Raw genomic sequence first — 13,584 nt, 5'->3', positions numbered from 1 at the left:
GCGTTTTAAGTCCTGGGCTCCTTTAGGGAATCTTCCTGGGGGAATCTTCCATTCCCCACCTCACACACCTTTGACCCTCCCCAAAATGCTTTGCGATGCTTGCAACAGCTTTAGCCACATACAGTGCTGATCTGCTTTCCCCAGGGACTCCCTGAGAGAGGGGGCCATTGGGGTGTGACACCACTTCCACCTTGATTGAATTGGCCCTGTTAGCACTGATCCCCTACTTGGTAAGGCAACTCCCATCTTTTCAAGTGCTGTAATATTTATACCTGCCTACTGTATTTTTCACTCCATGCATCTGATGAAATAGGTTTTAGCCCACAAAAGCTTATGCCCAAATAAATCTGTTAGTCTCTAAGGTGCCACAAGGACTCCTTGTTGTTTTTGTTGATACAGACTAACACGGCTATCCCTCTGAAACCCATCTACAGGCAGACAGCGGAGATGTTCCGGACTGGGGGTGGTGGTGTTGGGGTCACGTTGCAAAGAGTAACCCAGACTAGTGGAAGCCAGAGTGAGGCTGTTGCACTGTAAACATGCTGCTTGTACCAGGGCTCTGAGCCAAAGCAGCACAGCAGACACCCAGGGTTACAGGGCAGGCAGTGACACAACCCTCCCTGATGTGGGTGGAGCTCCAAAGCATCACAGTAGCTCATTGGAGACTGCACCAAAAGCAATCACCATGGACTGCCCCAAATCTTTCCACGAAACCCATCATCCCTCTCCCACCAGACCCTGCTTGCTCACTAGAGCAACCATTCCCCAACCACTTCCTGTTCCAACTACCCCAGAGTTCCCCCAGCCCCCTAATAACCTGGGCTGCCTATCCAGTCCTGCCCCACCAACAGCACCACAGCTCCATCCCCTTTTCCTAATTCCAAGTTTCCCATTCCCTCAGCACACCCATGACTACTTCCCAGGAGCTCCAGTTCCAGTTTCCCCTTTTCCTCACCCAACTCTCCCTGATTCTAAGCCTCCCCCAAACCCCTCACTTCCTCCCACTACTCTCACCTTCCCTGCACCAGTTCCCTAACATCTCCCCTCCCACTGCTCTCTGCCTTATCACCTCCCAAGGACTCCTAAACAGGAACTTCGCATTGTCTCTTTCAACAGATGAGCCCACCTGACTGTCACAAGCTCAACACACTTGGGAAGTTATTATAGTAATGTGCCAGCTCTGCTATAGTTAAGGTTCAACATTTCTTTCTGTTTAAGAGATCTACTATTCAAATTGCTCTCAACTCCACACGCCTACTCAGTTTGTCTAGAATTATGTTGTTTATCATGAGATAAAAGGGAAGTTAGTTATGCTCTGGCAAGGCCTACCTCAATTATAAACAGTGAACCAAAAGCTGGGAACCAGAGCAGGCCTGGCTAGGTATTGGCTGACCAAGTAAGCACATTCCTGACCAGAGAGGATGGTAGAAGAACACCCAGAGTTCCCAAGTAACCGCATAAACACATTCTTGAGAGATGGTGCAAGGACACACAAACCCCCTTGTAAGATAAGGATGGGATGACAGGATAATGGATGAGGATGTCTGGTTCCAGCTAGCAGGTGTAGGGCTGGTAACGAATCACATCAGGATTGTTGTACATTGATAGAAACAGTTATGTATCAAAGAAGAAGTTCATATGAGGGGCACCTTTGGCCAGCCTAGGGGGCAGTGTCCTGGTGCACTGACTGAGCTAGTACCATTCTCACAGGCATACATAGGTTAGTGCTCCTGTAGTTCCTTCACCACTGAACCGAATGAATGAACATGTTGCACAGTCTGCTACTGCAGCTAACATTGGAGCTCCAAGAACAGCACTTGCGCTCCAGTAGCAACAACACACAAATGTGGGGTTATTTGATCAAGAGTTCCTGAGATACACCCATACCCCAAAAGCAGCTTTTTACCAACTCACATGTTCTTATGACATTTCCTTGGGACTCAAACTTCCTTGGGTTCTCATTGTCCCCCAACTGACCTCAGGCACTTGGTCTTTATCTCAGCGAGCACTGCCTTCTTGGGGAAGCACTACTGAAAAAGTTTAATAACTAGAGTTTGGAATTTCAGATCAGCATGAGCCAAACTGTACAGTCAAAGAGACTGAAATGCACATGGACACCAAGACTAAGGCTCTGTTAAGAGCCAGAGTGTTTCCAACAATTAGCTGTCACAGTAATTGTCTGGCTAGAGGGGGCATGCTGTGGCCACTGAAAATAACCTACACCCATTCATTTGGGTATGAGCCCTACCAGGGACATTTTGAAGACATGAACTGCACATCTTTCTTGGGTTCTGCCCTGATACCAACATTTCTGGGTTAAGAACAATATTTCAAAGAGCGCTAAAATCCACATGCCAAAGTTGGCCTGGTCTGCATGTAAAAGATTTGCCAGCATGGTTCCGTTGGTTATGGGATGGAAAAATCTCATTCCCAGCCAACATAGCTATGGCAACAAAAGCTCTGTGTAGACACAGTTATAGTGGCAAAAAAGTCCATTAAAATAAATCAAGGAAATTAAAAGCCCATAAACTACATGAATGCAAAGTTAAGGTTGTCCAGTGCTGTCTCATGCCCTCCCAGAATGTGGATGTTGGCTAAACTTAAACCTCTGAAAACCACATCACCCCTGTAATGCAACTTTAACTCTGACCCCACCCCTAAGCCTAGAGCTTCAATAGCCACTGAGAATAGTTCAGGAAAGGTAGTACAAATCTTAAACTACAAAGGGAAGTAGAGGACCCTCCGTCTCTTGAAGTCTTCAGACCATGACTGGCTGCCTTTCAGGGAGATGATTTAATTAAAACACAAGATATTCAGTAATACAATAGTAACTGGATGAAATTCTGTGGTCTGTGTTACACAGGAGGTCAGACTAGATGACCTAACAAGGACCCTCCTGTCCTTAAAATCTATCAATCTGCAATAGACACAAGGAAGGATTGCAAGAACATGTCATTGTCTCTGTTGTGCTCCACAGAGTTGAACAGCAGTATTTATCTGCATGCATTCCAGCTGTGTGCACTGTGTCAGCTGTAGCTGTAATTAAATGAGGGATTAGTTGGAGCCCTTGGCAGAGCTGTGATTGTGACATGAAGAGAAGTGCATGTGACTCTTGACATACCAAGTTTGCCTCAATTCAGTGCTGAATATTGTCGGTTGTGTCAGTAAAGGCACATAAGTTCTGTTCTTGCCATGGTGATTGTTAGCAGTCTGGTACCATACATGTTAACTGTCACCAGGGCTTAGTGAGGAGTAAGTGAAGGCAATGACTCAGAAGGAATTCTAAGGGCAAAGGGCTGGTAACATGTTGCTAGTCTGAGTAGCTTTGTCTGCAGTAGGCTCAGTGTTTAACTGTAAGCCAGGGAAGGTAGCTTCTGTCTGCTACAATGGAAATGAACCCCAGGTTTTCCCTTAGCAAAGAGAAGATGTTAGACTTTGTGCTATCCTGTCATGTGCTCTGTTCCCAAAGTGTTCTGTAGCAGGGAGGGCAGAATGTTAGCATGTGTGTCACTGGCATATCGGGCTGTTGCAGAAACAGGGCAGACTTGAGGTTGCATTGTGGGAGTGATGTGAACCTTAACTCTTCACTTCCCCTGCTAATAGCTGAGGGGACAGGAATCCTTACCCAGCGAGGTCACATTCTCATAATTCTCCTGCATGACGTCTCTGTAGAGGGCTCTCTGAGCAGGGTCCAGCAGAGCCCACTCCTCCTTGGTGAAATACACAGCCACCTCCTTGAAGGTCACTGGTCCCTGAAAGAGCAAGAGCCCCCCACTCAATACCTGCTGCCCCAGAGACAGCCCCCTAGTCATGGGGGGAGGGGGGAAGCAGGGTCAGGAAAATGGAAGCTCTGAGAGGTACAGTCACCATAGTCCCACCCCCTCCCTGCTCAGAGAAGCCAGGAGGCATCAGGGTGAGGAAAGAAAGGGAGATCCCCTCATTCCTCCCAGCAGACAGAGGGGGCAGGGTCTTCACATTCATCACACACCTACTAGCCAGAGCATACAGGAGATGGATCCTGCTGGGGGCTGTAAGGACAGCCCCATGGTACAAATCCCAACATCCTCCTCATTTCCAGTAGCTGGATATGAAGGGATGGGGCATCTTCCCTTAGCCTCACTGGTGGGTGCTGACTTCGTATCTCCTAACAGCTGGTAGGTTCATGCTCCAGCACTGGAAATCTGGTCAGTTTTCCCAGCTTTATCTAGGGGCATTGTTTCCTGTGCCACAAAAGAGGAAATTTCCACCTCTGACCCCCATGGGTCTGTTTCTAGAATATAGGCCCCCATGGGTCTGTTTCTAGAATATAGGCCCACCTTGTTCCCATTCCTTTCGAGATCAAACCCCCAAGAAGTTCCCACCTCCAAAATATTTACTGTCCCTCTTCCTCCCTGAAAATCCCTACCTGGACTAGCTCAACTGCAACCATTTTTTTTCCGTGTTCCATGGGAGGATGAGACGATCTGGAGGAAAACACGGATGTTATTCTGCAGCCTGGGAGGGAAAGAAAGACAACTAGGGAGATTCCAGAACTGGCTTTAGCTAATTTCACATCAAGTTCCCCTCCAGGCTCTTTCCCTGTAGACAGATGTTCTAGACTCTGCCGTGCACGGGCGACTTTTGACAGTCTCACATAATATTCTCAGAAGAAAACCAGGAAAATGTGAAATTACTGTAAGGTGGGTGCATAACTAGTTGAAAGACGATACTCAAGAGTTATTATGACCTTCTAATTTGGCAGCAAACTATTAATATCTAGTGGGGTCCCACAGGCTTCTGTCCTGTGTGTGGCACTATTCAATATTTTCATTAAAGACTTAGAAAAGGGAGTGGCAAGAATGATTACAAAATTTGTGGATGACACCAAACTGGGAGGGGTTGCAAGCAATTCAGAGTATGGGATTAGAATTCAAAATGACCTTTACAAATTAGAGAATTTGTTTGAAATTAACATGAATTTCAGTAAAAACTCATCAAAAGTACTACTTTTAGGAAGGAAAAATTGGGTAATAACTGGCTAGACAGTATCATAGAATATCAGGGTTGGAAGGGACCTCAGGAGGTCATCTAGACCAACCCCCTGCTCAAAAGCACGACCAATCTCCAGACAGATTTTTGCCCCAAATCCCTAAACGGCCCCCTCAAGGACTGAACTCACAACTCTGGGTTTAGCAAGCCAATGCTCAGACCACTGAGCTTTCCCTCTTCACCAGCTACACTTGTGGAGAGGCTTTGCAACCAGCTGCTCCAGCGGCCCCACAGCCAGTCACACCAGCTGCTTGTGGAGTGGCCCTGGGGCCAGCCACATCGGCCACTGCTCAGGCCCTAGCCCTGGGGACTGCCCAAGCAGCGGACAGTGTGGTTGGCCCCAAAGACTGCCTGAGCAGCGGTCCCCGGGAGGCCAGTGCAGTCGCTGCCAGCAGTGACCCACGGGCAGCTGGAGTAGCCACTTCCCTGGGCAGCCCCCTGGCAGTGGTGCCCAGGCAGCCAGTGCAGTTGCTGCCAACAGCCCCCAGAGGCAGTTCCTGGGTGGCTGGAGTAGCTGCATCCCTGGGTAGCCTCCAGCAGCGGTGCCCAGGGCAGCTGGTGTTATGGTTGGCCCCAGTCCCCACCAGCAACAGCCCCCTGGGGTGACCGTCCCCCAGCAGCAACCCTAGCATCCCTCCAGACACTCCCCATAGCAGCAGTCCCAGGCCCCAGCAGCAACCCCCTTAAGATTTAGTCACAGGTATTTTTGGTAGAAGTCATGGACAAGTCAAAGGCCCACGAATTTTTGTGTATTGCCCATGACCTGTCCATGACTTCTACCAAAAATACCCGTGACTAAATCATAGCCTGATTGATAATTAGTGGAAATGGCTGACTCTGAGATTCGATATCAGTGTTCAGTAATTAAAGAGAAAAAGGTGGAACTTTGAGGAATTTTGGATCAATCTTCATAAGTTAGAGAGGAAAGTAGGAGAATGGGAGGTATTTATATCAATAGTTTAATAGGTAAAGAGATAAAATCAGAGTGAATTTTTTATCAGTATTTGTTAAAAAGAAAGAAAAGGGGAAACAGTTCCAGGGATTTTATATCAATAATCAAGAATGAAAGGAAAGAGCAAACCAGATTTGATGTTAACATTTTGTAATCAGAGACAGGGGATAATCTCAGAGCATAATACATTAGTAATAGATAATTAGCGAGAAAATGGGGCAGAGTTTAGGGTACTTTTATCTCAGTCTTTGAGAATTAGGGAGAAAAAGGGTTAAAAACTAAATATCTGATAATAAGAGAGGAAAGCACAAAGCTCTGGGGGATATTTAATAATTAGAGGGAAAGTTTGAGAGGACTGTACATGGATGTTCAATAACCACAAAAAAAGTAGTGGCTTCTCACCACCATTCACCGGGCAGCAGGGAGCCCTTTGCAAAGTTGCTTTTGAGATGGGTGTGGAGCAGGCAGGTTCCTTGCTGGTAGGGTCCGTACCCGCAGGGCTGCCAACGCGGGGGGGTGGGGGGGCAACCGCAACATTAAAGAGCTGCCGTGGCAAAGTACCTGGCAGCACTTTAATGCCCCCCCCTTTTGCCCCTCTCATGGCCACCCGTGGGTGGGGGGGGGGGGGGGGGGGGAAGCAGTTTCCCTGGGGCTCGTGATTTAAAATGGCCTAGGGCTCTGGAGCCACTACTACGGCCGCTTTAAATTGCCACTGGAGCCCTAGGCAGCCTCGCACGGCTTGCTGGGGGATGCTGACCCCGCCTCTCCCGAGGGCCAGAGTCAGCCCTGCTCCTTACCAGTAAGCATCCGGAGTTACTTTCACCCCTGCTAAAGGGTCAGTCGTGCATAGGGTGACCAGATAGCCAGTGTGAAAAATCAAGATGGGGGTTGGTGGGGGGGAATAAGAACCTATATAAGACAAAACCCTGAATATCAGGCCTGTCCCTGTAAAAATCAGGACATCTTGTCACCCTAGTCGTCTGAGAGCAGGGGGATCTGCATGGAGGTTACAGCCACACTTGATAAGGGTGGGAGGAGAAAATAGATGAGCCCTTCCCCCATCACCTGCTGTTCTCCCCGGGCACTTCCTGCCTGCAGACAGAGCTCAGTTTCCTCCGATGCGTCCTCTCTCTCCCTTCCCCCCCTCGCTGGCTTATTTTCCTCCCTTCCAACCCCACTGGGGCTCGCTCTCTTTCCCCGCCCCGATCCTCCGGACGGGAGCTGGGTGCAAAGCCAGGGAAGCGGCTTCGCTGAGGCTAACCCAGCTCCGACACTACCCGCAAGGGCACCAACAGTTACCGGGGAGAAGATCCCCGCGGCTGCGAGTTCCGAGGACCCCAGAACTAGAGACTCTCCTCCAAGCGCTGTCCCCGAGGCCTCTCTCACCTGGAGTCTCCGGCTCAGGGGCTGGGGTCGGCAGAGCTTGGGGCTCGGTCCCGCTGGAGACACTCCCTCCCCCACCGCAGGCTGGGCACAGGAGGTTTAATACAGGCCTCCTCGGACCCGGGGAAGAAGCGGCCCAGCTCGGGCTCCAAGATCACACGAACGCAGCAGCATCCTCTGCTGAGCTTAGGTGGGGCTGCGCACTATCGCGCTGCCTTTGTACTTCCCCGTTTCTGCCTTCCTCCTCGCAGTGCCCCGCCCCTGCTCTCAGCTGCTGCAGCCGCTTCCTGTGCCCTCAGCACCAGCCTGGATGCAGCAGCACTGACTGGGCCGGGGGGGCTCTTTCCGGCTGGAGGCCCAAGACTAACAAAGGGCACCATTAAGGAGATTATGCAGAAGGGGGTGCAAGCTGCAATCAGCCAAAAACTATAAAACTACGTCTCTATGTGCCTATCTTTAAACAAATATATGTGCTCGGTTTTGAATTAAGGTTGAAATATACAAGCATACCCTGGTGTAGCTACACTGTATCTTATCATAAAATTCTTTAGAGAAGCCTGTCAGGTATGCATACTTCAGAGTTAGACCTTACAGCAACCCCACCCATCAGAATGAGCATGGGAGAAAGCTGGGAGAGCAGCTCATTCCCCTAGCAAGCAAACAAACCCTGCTACTAGGGCTGTCAATTAATCCCAGTTAACTTATGCAATGAACTAAAAAAAAATTAATTGTGAGTGATTGCACTTATAACAATAGATTATCAATTGACTGTATTAAATATTTTTGGATGTTTTTCTACATTTTCAATATTGATTTCAGTTACAACAAACAGAATACAAAGTGCACAGTGCTCGCTTTATATTATTTTTATTACAAATATATGCACTGTAAAAATGATAAAAGAAATAGTATTTTTCAATTCACCTCATACAAGTACTGAAGCACAATCTTTTTATTGTTAAAGTGTAACTTACAAATGCAATTTTTTTTGATTTCATAACTGCACTCAAAAATAAAACAGCGTAAAACTTTAGAGCCTACAAATCCACTTAGTCCTACTTCTTATTCTACCAATTGCTAAGACAAACAAGTTTGTTTACATTGATAGGAGATACTGCTGCCTGCTTCTTATTTACAATGTTACCTGAAAGTGAGATCAGGCATTTGTATGGCATTTTTGTAGCCGGCGTTGCAAGGTATTTACTTGCCAGATATGATAAACATTCTTATGCCCCTTTGGTGCTTCGGTCACCATTCCAGAGGACATATTTCCGTGCTGATGATGCTTATTAAAAAAAATATGCATCAATTAAATTTGTGACTGTATTCCTTGGGGGGAGAATTGTATGTCTCCTGCTCTGTTTTATCCGAATTCTGCATATAGTTCGTGTCATAGCAGTCCCAGGTAATGACCCAACATATATTAGTTTTAAGAACACTTTCACAGCAGATTTGACAAAACGCAAAGAAGGTACCGATGTGAGAGTTCTAAAAATAGCTACAGCATTCTACTCAAGGATTAAGAATCTGAAATGCCATCCAAAACTGGAGAGAGATAAGGTGTGGAACATGCTTTTAGAAGTCTTGAAAGAGCAACACTTTGATGTGGAAACTACAGAACTCAAACAACCAAAAAAGAAAATGAACCTTCTGCTGGTGGCATCTGACTCAGATGATGAAAATGAGCATGCGTCAGTCTGCACTGCTTTGTATCGTTATTAAGCAGAACGTGTCCTTGATGAACTGGGACTGTTCTTAATGTTTGCTCTGAATACTGTGTTGGTGCCTCAGTGTCCCCTAGGCAGTTCTTAAGTATCTAGGTGGTGGGATAAGGGTTTGTGATTGCTGCAGAGCAAAGGGCCAGTGCACCTAAATGCCTGGCACTCTGTCTCCTAGCAACTGATGGCCTGGGCCCCTCCTCTGCAAAGGTGCCAACTGAAGGTGTTGGAGACAAAGGGATCAGGTGACCTCCTGGTCCGGGAAAGGAGCTGAGCAGAGAGGAGGGGCTGGAGGGGGAGTTAGTCTGGAGCTTGCTGGGGACGAGGAGTGAAGTGCAGACCTAGGGGTCTGGCTCACTGTCCCCCAGAATGGACCCGGCCGAGGGGTCTGGTTCGCTGTATCTACAAGCACTGTTTTAGACCCTGTTCCTGTCATCGAATAAACCTCTGTTTTGCTGGCTAAGAGTCACGTCTGACTGCAAAGTGGGGGTGCAGAACCCTGTGGCTTCCCCAGGACCCTGCCTGGGTGGGCTCGCTGTGGGAAGCACACAGAGAGGCAGAGGATGCTGAATGCTCCAAGGAGAGACCCAGGAGGTGAAGACGTGTGAGCTTCTTGCCCTGAACAAGTCTGCTCCAAGGGAGAGGAGGCTCCCCAAAGTCCTGACTGGCTTAGTGGGGAGCAGTTCCAGAGCATCGCCCGGGGACTCCGTGACAGCGTCATCAGCATGGATGCATGTCCTCTGGAATGGTGGTTGAGGCATGAATAGACATATGACTCTTTAGCGCATCTGGCATGTAAATATCTTGCAACACCAGTTACAGTAGTGCCATGTGAATGCCTGTTCTCACTCATTGTAAACAAGAAGCAGGCAGCATTATCTCCTGCAAATTGTAACCAACCTTGTTTGTCTGAGTGAATAGCTGCCCACAGGGGCGGCTCTAGGTATTTTGCCGCCCCCAGCATGGCAGGCAGGCTGCCTTTGGCGGCTTATCTGCGGGAGGTCCCCAGTCCCGCGGATTCGGTGGCATGCATGTGGGAGGTCCACCGAAGCTGCGGGACCAGCGGATCCTCCGCAGGCATGCTGCCGAAGGCAACCTGCCTGCCGCCCTCGTGGCGACCAGCAGAGCACCCCCTGTGGCTTGCCGCCCCCAGGCAAGCGCTTGGCGTGCTGGTGCCTGGAGCCACCCCTGACTGCCCAATAAATAGGACTGAGTGAACTTGTAGGCTCTAAAGTTTCACATTATTTTATTTTTGAATGCAGTTTTTTTGGTACATAATTCTACATTTGTAAGTTCAACTTTCATGATAAAGAGATTGCACTACAGTACTTGTATGAGGAGAGTTGAAAATTTTTTTTTGTTTTTTACAGTGCAAATATTTGTAATAAAAATAAATATAAAGTGAGCACTGTACACTTTGTATTCTGTGTTGTATTTGAAATTCATATATTTTAAAATGTAGTAAACATCCAAAAATATTTTAAATAAATGGTATTCTGTTGTTGTTTAACAGTGCAGTTAATTGCAATTTTTTTTTAATTGCTTGACAGCCCTAGCTGATGTGCATACTGCCAGAAACTGCTGCCAGGAGCTACTTCCAATGGGTAGCTTTTTCTGACACTGGCACTACTGCCTGCTGTGGCTGTGAGGCAGCAGCATAGAATGGTGTCCCCAGGGAAAGAGAGAGCCAGTGAGAGGGGATTCATAATCCGCCTAAAGGGGGCAGTTGGAAAAAGGTGTGAGCAAAGAGGGAGGAAAGAGAAGATGGAGATGTTGAGCTAGCAGATGAACCAGTACTGGGGTAGGAGGTGAGGAAGGTGATAAAATAGAAGAAGAACTGGAGACTAGAAGTAGGTGATTGGGAAGTGAAAAAGAGGAAAGAAGAAATATAGGGAAGGTTTCAAGACAGGAGAAGGAGAAAAAAAATTGAGCTGTGAATGTGAGCAGACACTATTAGAGAAGGGAATGAGAAGGAAATAAAATCTACAGACGTAGCAGAGAGCAAGAGCGAGAGAGAGAGAGTATCAAGGGCAAAAACTGAAAGGAAATATAGTTGGTGAAAAAGGGAATTGATCAAAAAGCTGTGTTAGATGAAAACCATAAACAAGGACCCGAAGCAAATGAGCACAGAGAATGACTGTTTGAATGTCTAGATGAATACAGTTCAAAGATGCCTAATGGAAAAGCGAGGGCCCACTATGCGAGGAAATCTTGCTTGTGGATAAACTGGGTGCAAAGAGGTAGAGCCACAAGAACACTGAATCTAAGGAACACTTCAAACCAAAGAGAAGGAAAGAATAGGACAGCAAGAGTGGAGCTGGACTTACAGCCAAAGGGAGGAAGTGACTCTGTCTATTGTTGAGTGTAGGGAGGCACCCTGGCTCCCTGCCGCGTCTGAGAAGGAGAGGCCAGAACTGATGCTGGAGTGGGCGAAGCCACTGCCGCCTGTTCCCGCCCCCGGAAGTCAAGGCGCAGGACAGGAAGTATAAAGGCCCAGCCCCAGTGCTCAGTTAGGTGTGGCTTGCTGGACTCAGCTTCCTTTGTGTTCACTATCCTGAAGAGTGGTGGCTGAGCCTGTTATCTGGAGGAGTGGCCTGAGCTTCCCTATGCCTGGTATCTGGAGGAGCCCATGGTCTGGGATCCACCAGATGATACTGGTGAGAGACAGGTACCTAGAGAGGGGGAGATTGGAAGTGGCCTGGGGGTAGCTGACCCCAGTTTGGCTCCAGGGGACCCTGTACTGATGTCTGTGTTGTGGCCAGGATCCCCACTGACTGCAGTGAATCTTTGCTGCTGCTAGGGCCCTGGGCTGGAACACAGTGGAGTGGGAGGGCCTGTGTTCCCCCTGCCACCCTTCCATGGGTGGCAGACTCCCCCTCCCTCCTGGCCTGAGAAAGCCCCTTTATACTGTTTAATTTGCTGCTCAGCCCCTGCCAGAAGGTCTGACCCTTACCTGTGTTTGCTCAGCCCTGCTGAAAGGTCTGACCCTGAACTGTTTGTTGCCCTGCTCCAGGGCCAGGCTTATAGACTCTGTTTGCTCGGCCCTGCTGAATGGCCTGAGGCTGAACTGCTTGCTGCCTGGCCCTGAAGCAGGGTGGGGCTTATAGACTCTGTGTTTACCTGGCCCCTGCTGAAGGGGCGAGACTCTGCTTGTTTAGAGACTCTTTGTTTGCTCAGCCCCTGCTGAGGGGTCTAGGCCCTGGATGGATTGCTGCTTGTAGGGAGGTGCCCTGGCTCCCCGCTGTGCCTGAGAAGTAAGAGTCCAGTACTGGGGCTCATCCATCAAGTAATCTTTTTGTTCATGTTAATAATGGTACATTGGGTATTAACTGCACAGACTGAGGAAGAGTAGTGTGTACAAGCTCACAAAGGTTAATGTATTGGTAATATATCATTTATTATTATAAGCTGTAAGTCTTTGGTAATGTTCTATATTTTTCCTCCTGATACAATTTTGGACTTTAAGGGGAGCTGTGGGGGAGGTGGGGTTTGGTGGTGAAGAAGGGTGGCTGGATTGAGGGCAGAATAGGGGCTGGTGTGAGGTTTAGGGGCTGGCTATACTGGAGGAAAACCACTATGCTCCATGACATATTTCAGAACACTATCTCTGAACACGGATGTTTTGAGGACTTTAGGGAACTGTTTTCTTTCCAAACAGACTGCATACCAAATGATGGGGCTAATATCCTGCGCCTCTTCCTCTATTACTCTTGTATCTGAGCATCTTCCTAATCTTCAGTATAGTTCTCCCAAGGCTCACACATGGTTGGGAAGTGCCCCCAGCCCTACTTCCTGAATGGGAAACTGAGGCACATCACCCAGAGAGACTGAGTGACTTGCCCGAGAAAGTCTGTGACATAGCAGGGGACAGAGGCCGGATGCTTTTCCTTAGGGACGTTCCTGTTCCCATTCTTGTGAGCAGCTTCTGAATTGCTCTTGCTTTCCCCATGGGGAGAACATGCGCAGGCTTGGGCTTGTGGGGCAGCTGCTGTTACTCTGGGAGTGGGGCTGGCAAGGGGAGGGCCCTGGTGTGGGTGGGCTGCTCTCCAGCAGGGCCAAGTGCCCACGTATGCAGATCCATGTGCAAGCAAAGCATTGTGGGAGTGGGAGGAGGCTACCAAGTAAGGCCCAGATTTGGCATCCAGGGCCTTGTGGTGAGAAGGGCCTGGGCCCAGGGCTGTGGCAGGGCCGGTTGTGGCTAGTGTGGGCAGGGATGGCAGGAGCCGAGATGGCCATGTGTTGAGAGTTTGGGGCGAGCGAGGGTGGGTGGCGACTGGGGCTGAAAAACTCATAATTACTTGGCAAGGGATACCATGATCATGAAGGTGGTTTTCCCATAGGGAGACTCATTCATTGCACTGTGGGTGTGCTGACCCCTGCTATTTCCCCAAATGCTGGAAACTCAACTGCATAATTTATGGTGGTTGGGGACTGCATTTGTGCTTTCCCCTGGTTCGCTGATGCAAAGACAGATGAACCTCAAGGTCTGTGAGAGCCAGAGAA

General features: G+C 48.7%; 2 protein-coding genes and 1 non-coding gene across 3 annotated transcripts in view; 2 read left to right on the top strand and 1 right to left on the bottom strand.

The window, feature by feature from the left end:
• Window positions 1–7,628, bottom strand: part of LOC116827145 (uncharacterized) — a 60,127-nt gene extending 52,499 nt beyond the window's left edge. Inside the window, exons 1-3 of the mRNA XM_075072963.1 lie at window positions 7,367–7,628; window positions 4,406–4,463; window positions 3,626–3,752 (exon numbers count right to left, since the gene is read on the bottom strand). Of these exons, the coding sequence (XP_074929064.1) occupies window positions 3,626–3,752; window positions 4,406–4,447 (169 nt within the window). The 5' untranslated portion in view covers window positions 4,448–4,463; window positions 7,367–7,628. The remainder of the gene's footprint in view (window positions 1–3,625; window positions 3,753–4,405; window positions 4,464–7,366) is intronic.
• The window catches only part of LOC116827654 (putative protein BRICK1), a 97,984-nt gene extending 90,189 nt beyond the window's left edge, over window positions 1–7,795 (top strand). Inside the window, exon 3 of the mRNA XM_075073057.1 lies at window positions 7,729–7,795. Within this exon, the coding sequence (XP_074929158.1) occupies window positions 7,729–7,795 (67 nt within the window). The remainder of the gene's footprint in view (window positions 1–7,728) is intronic.
• Window positions 7,796–13,371: 5,576 nt separating this feature from the next.
• On the top strand, window positions 13,372–13,533 carry LOC116827146 (U1 spliceosomal RNA). The gene has a single exon (XR_004374232.1). It is a non-coding gene; the product is annotated as a U1 spliceosomal RNA (small nuclear RNA).
• Window positions 13,534–13,584: the final 51 nt, after the last annotated feature.

The sequence above is a fragment of the Chelonoidis abingdonii genome, chromosome 16 (genome assembly GCF_003597395.2).
Source record: "Chelonoidis abingdonii isolate Lonesome George chromosome 16, CheloAbing_2.0, whole genome shotgun sequence".
Classification (NCBI taxonomy): Eukaryota; Metazoa; Chordata; order Testudines; family Testudinidae; genus Chelonoidis; species Chelonoidis abingdonii.
This window is presented reverse-complemented; position numbering and strand designations above follow the sequence as displayed.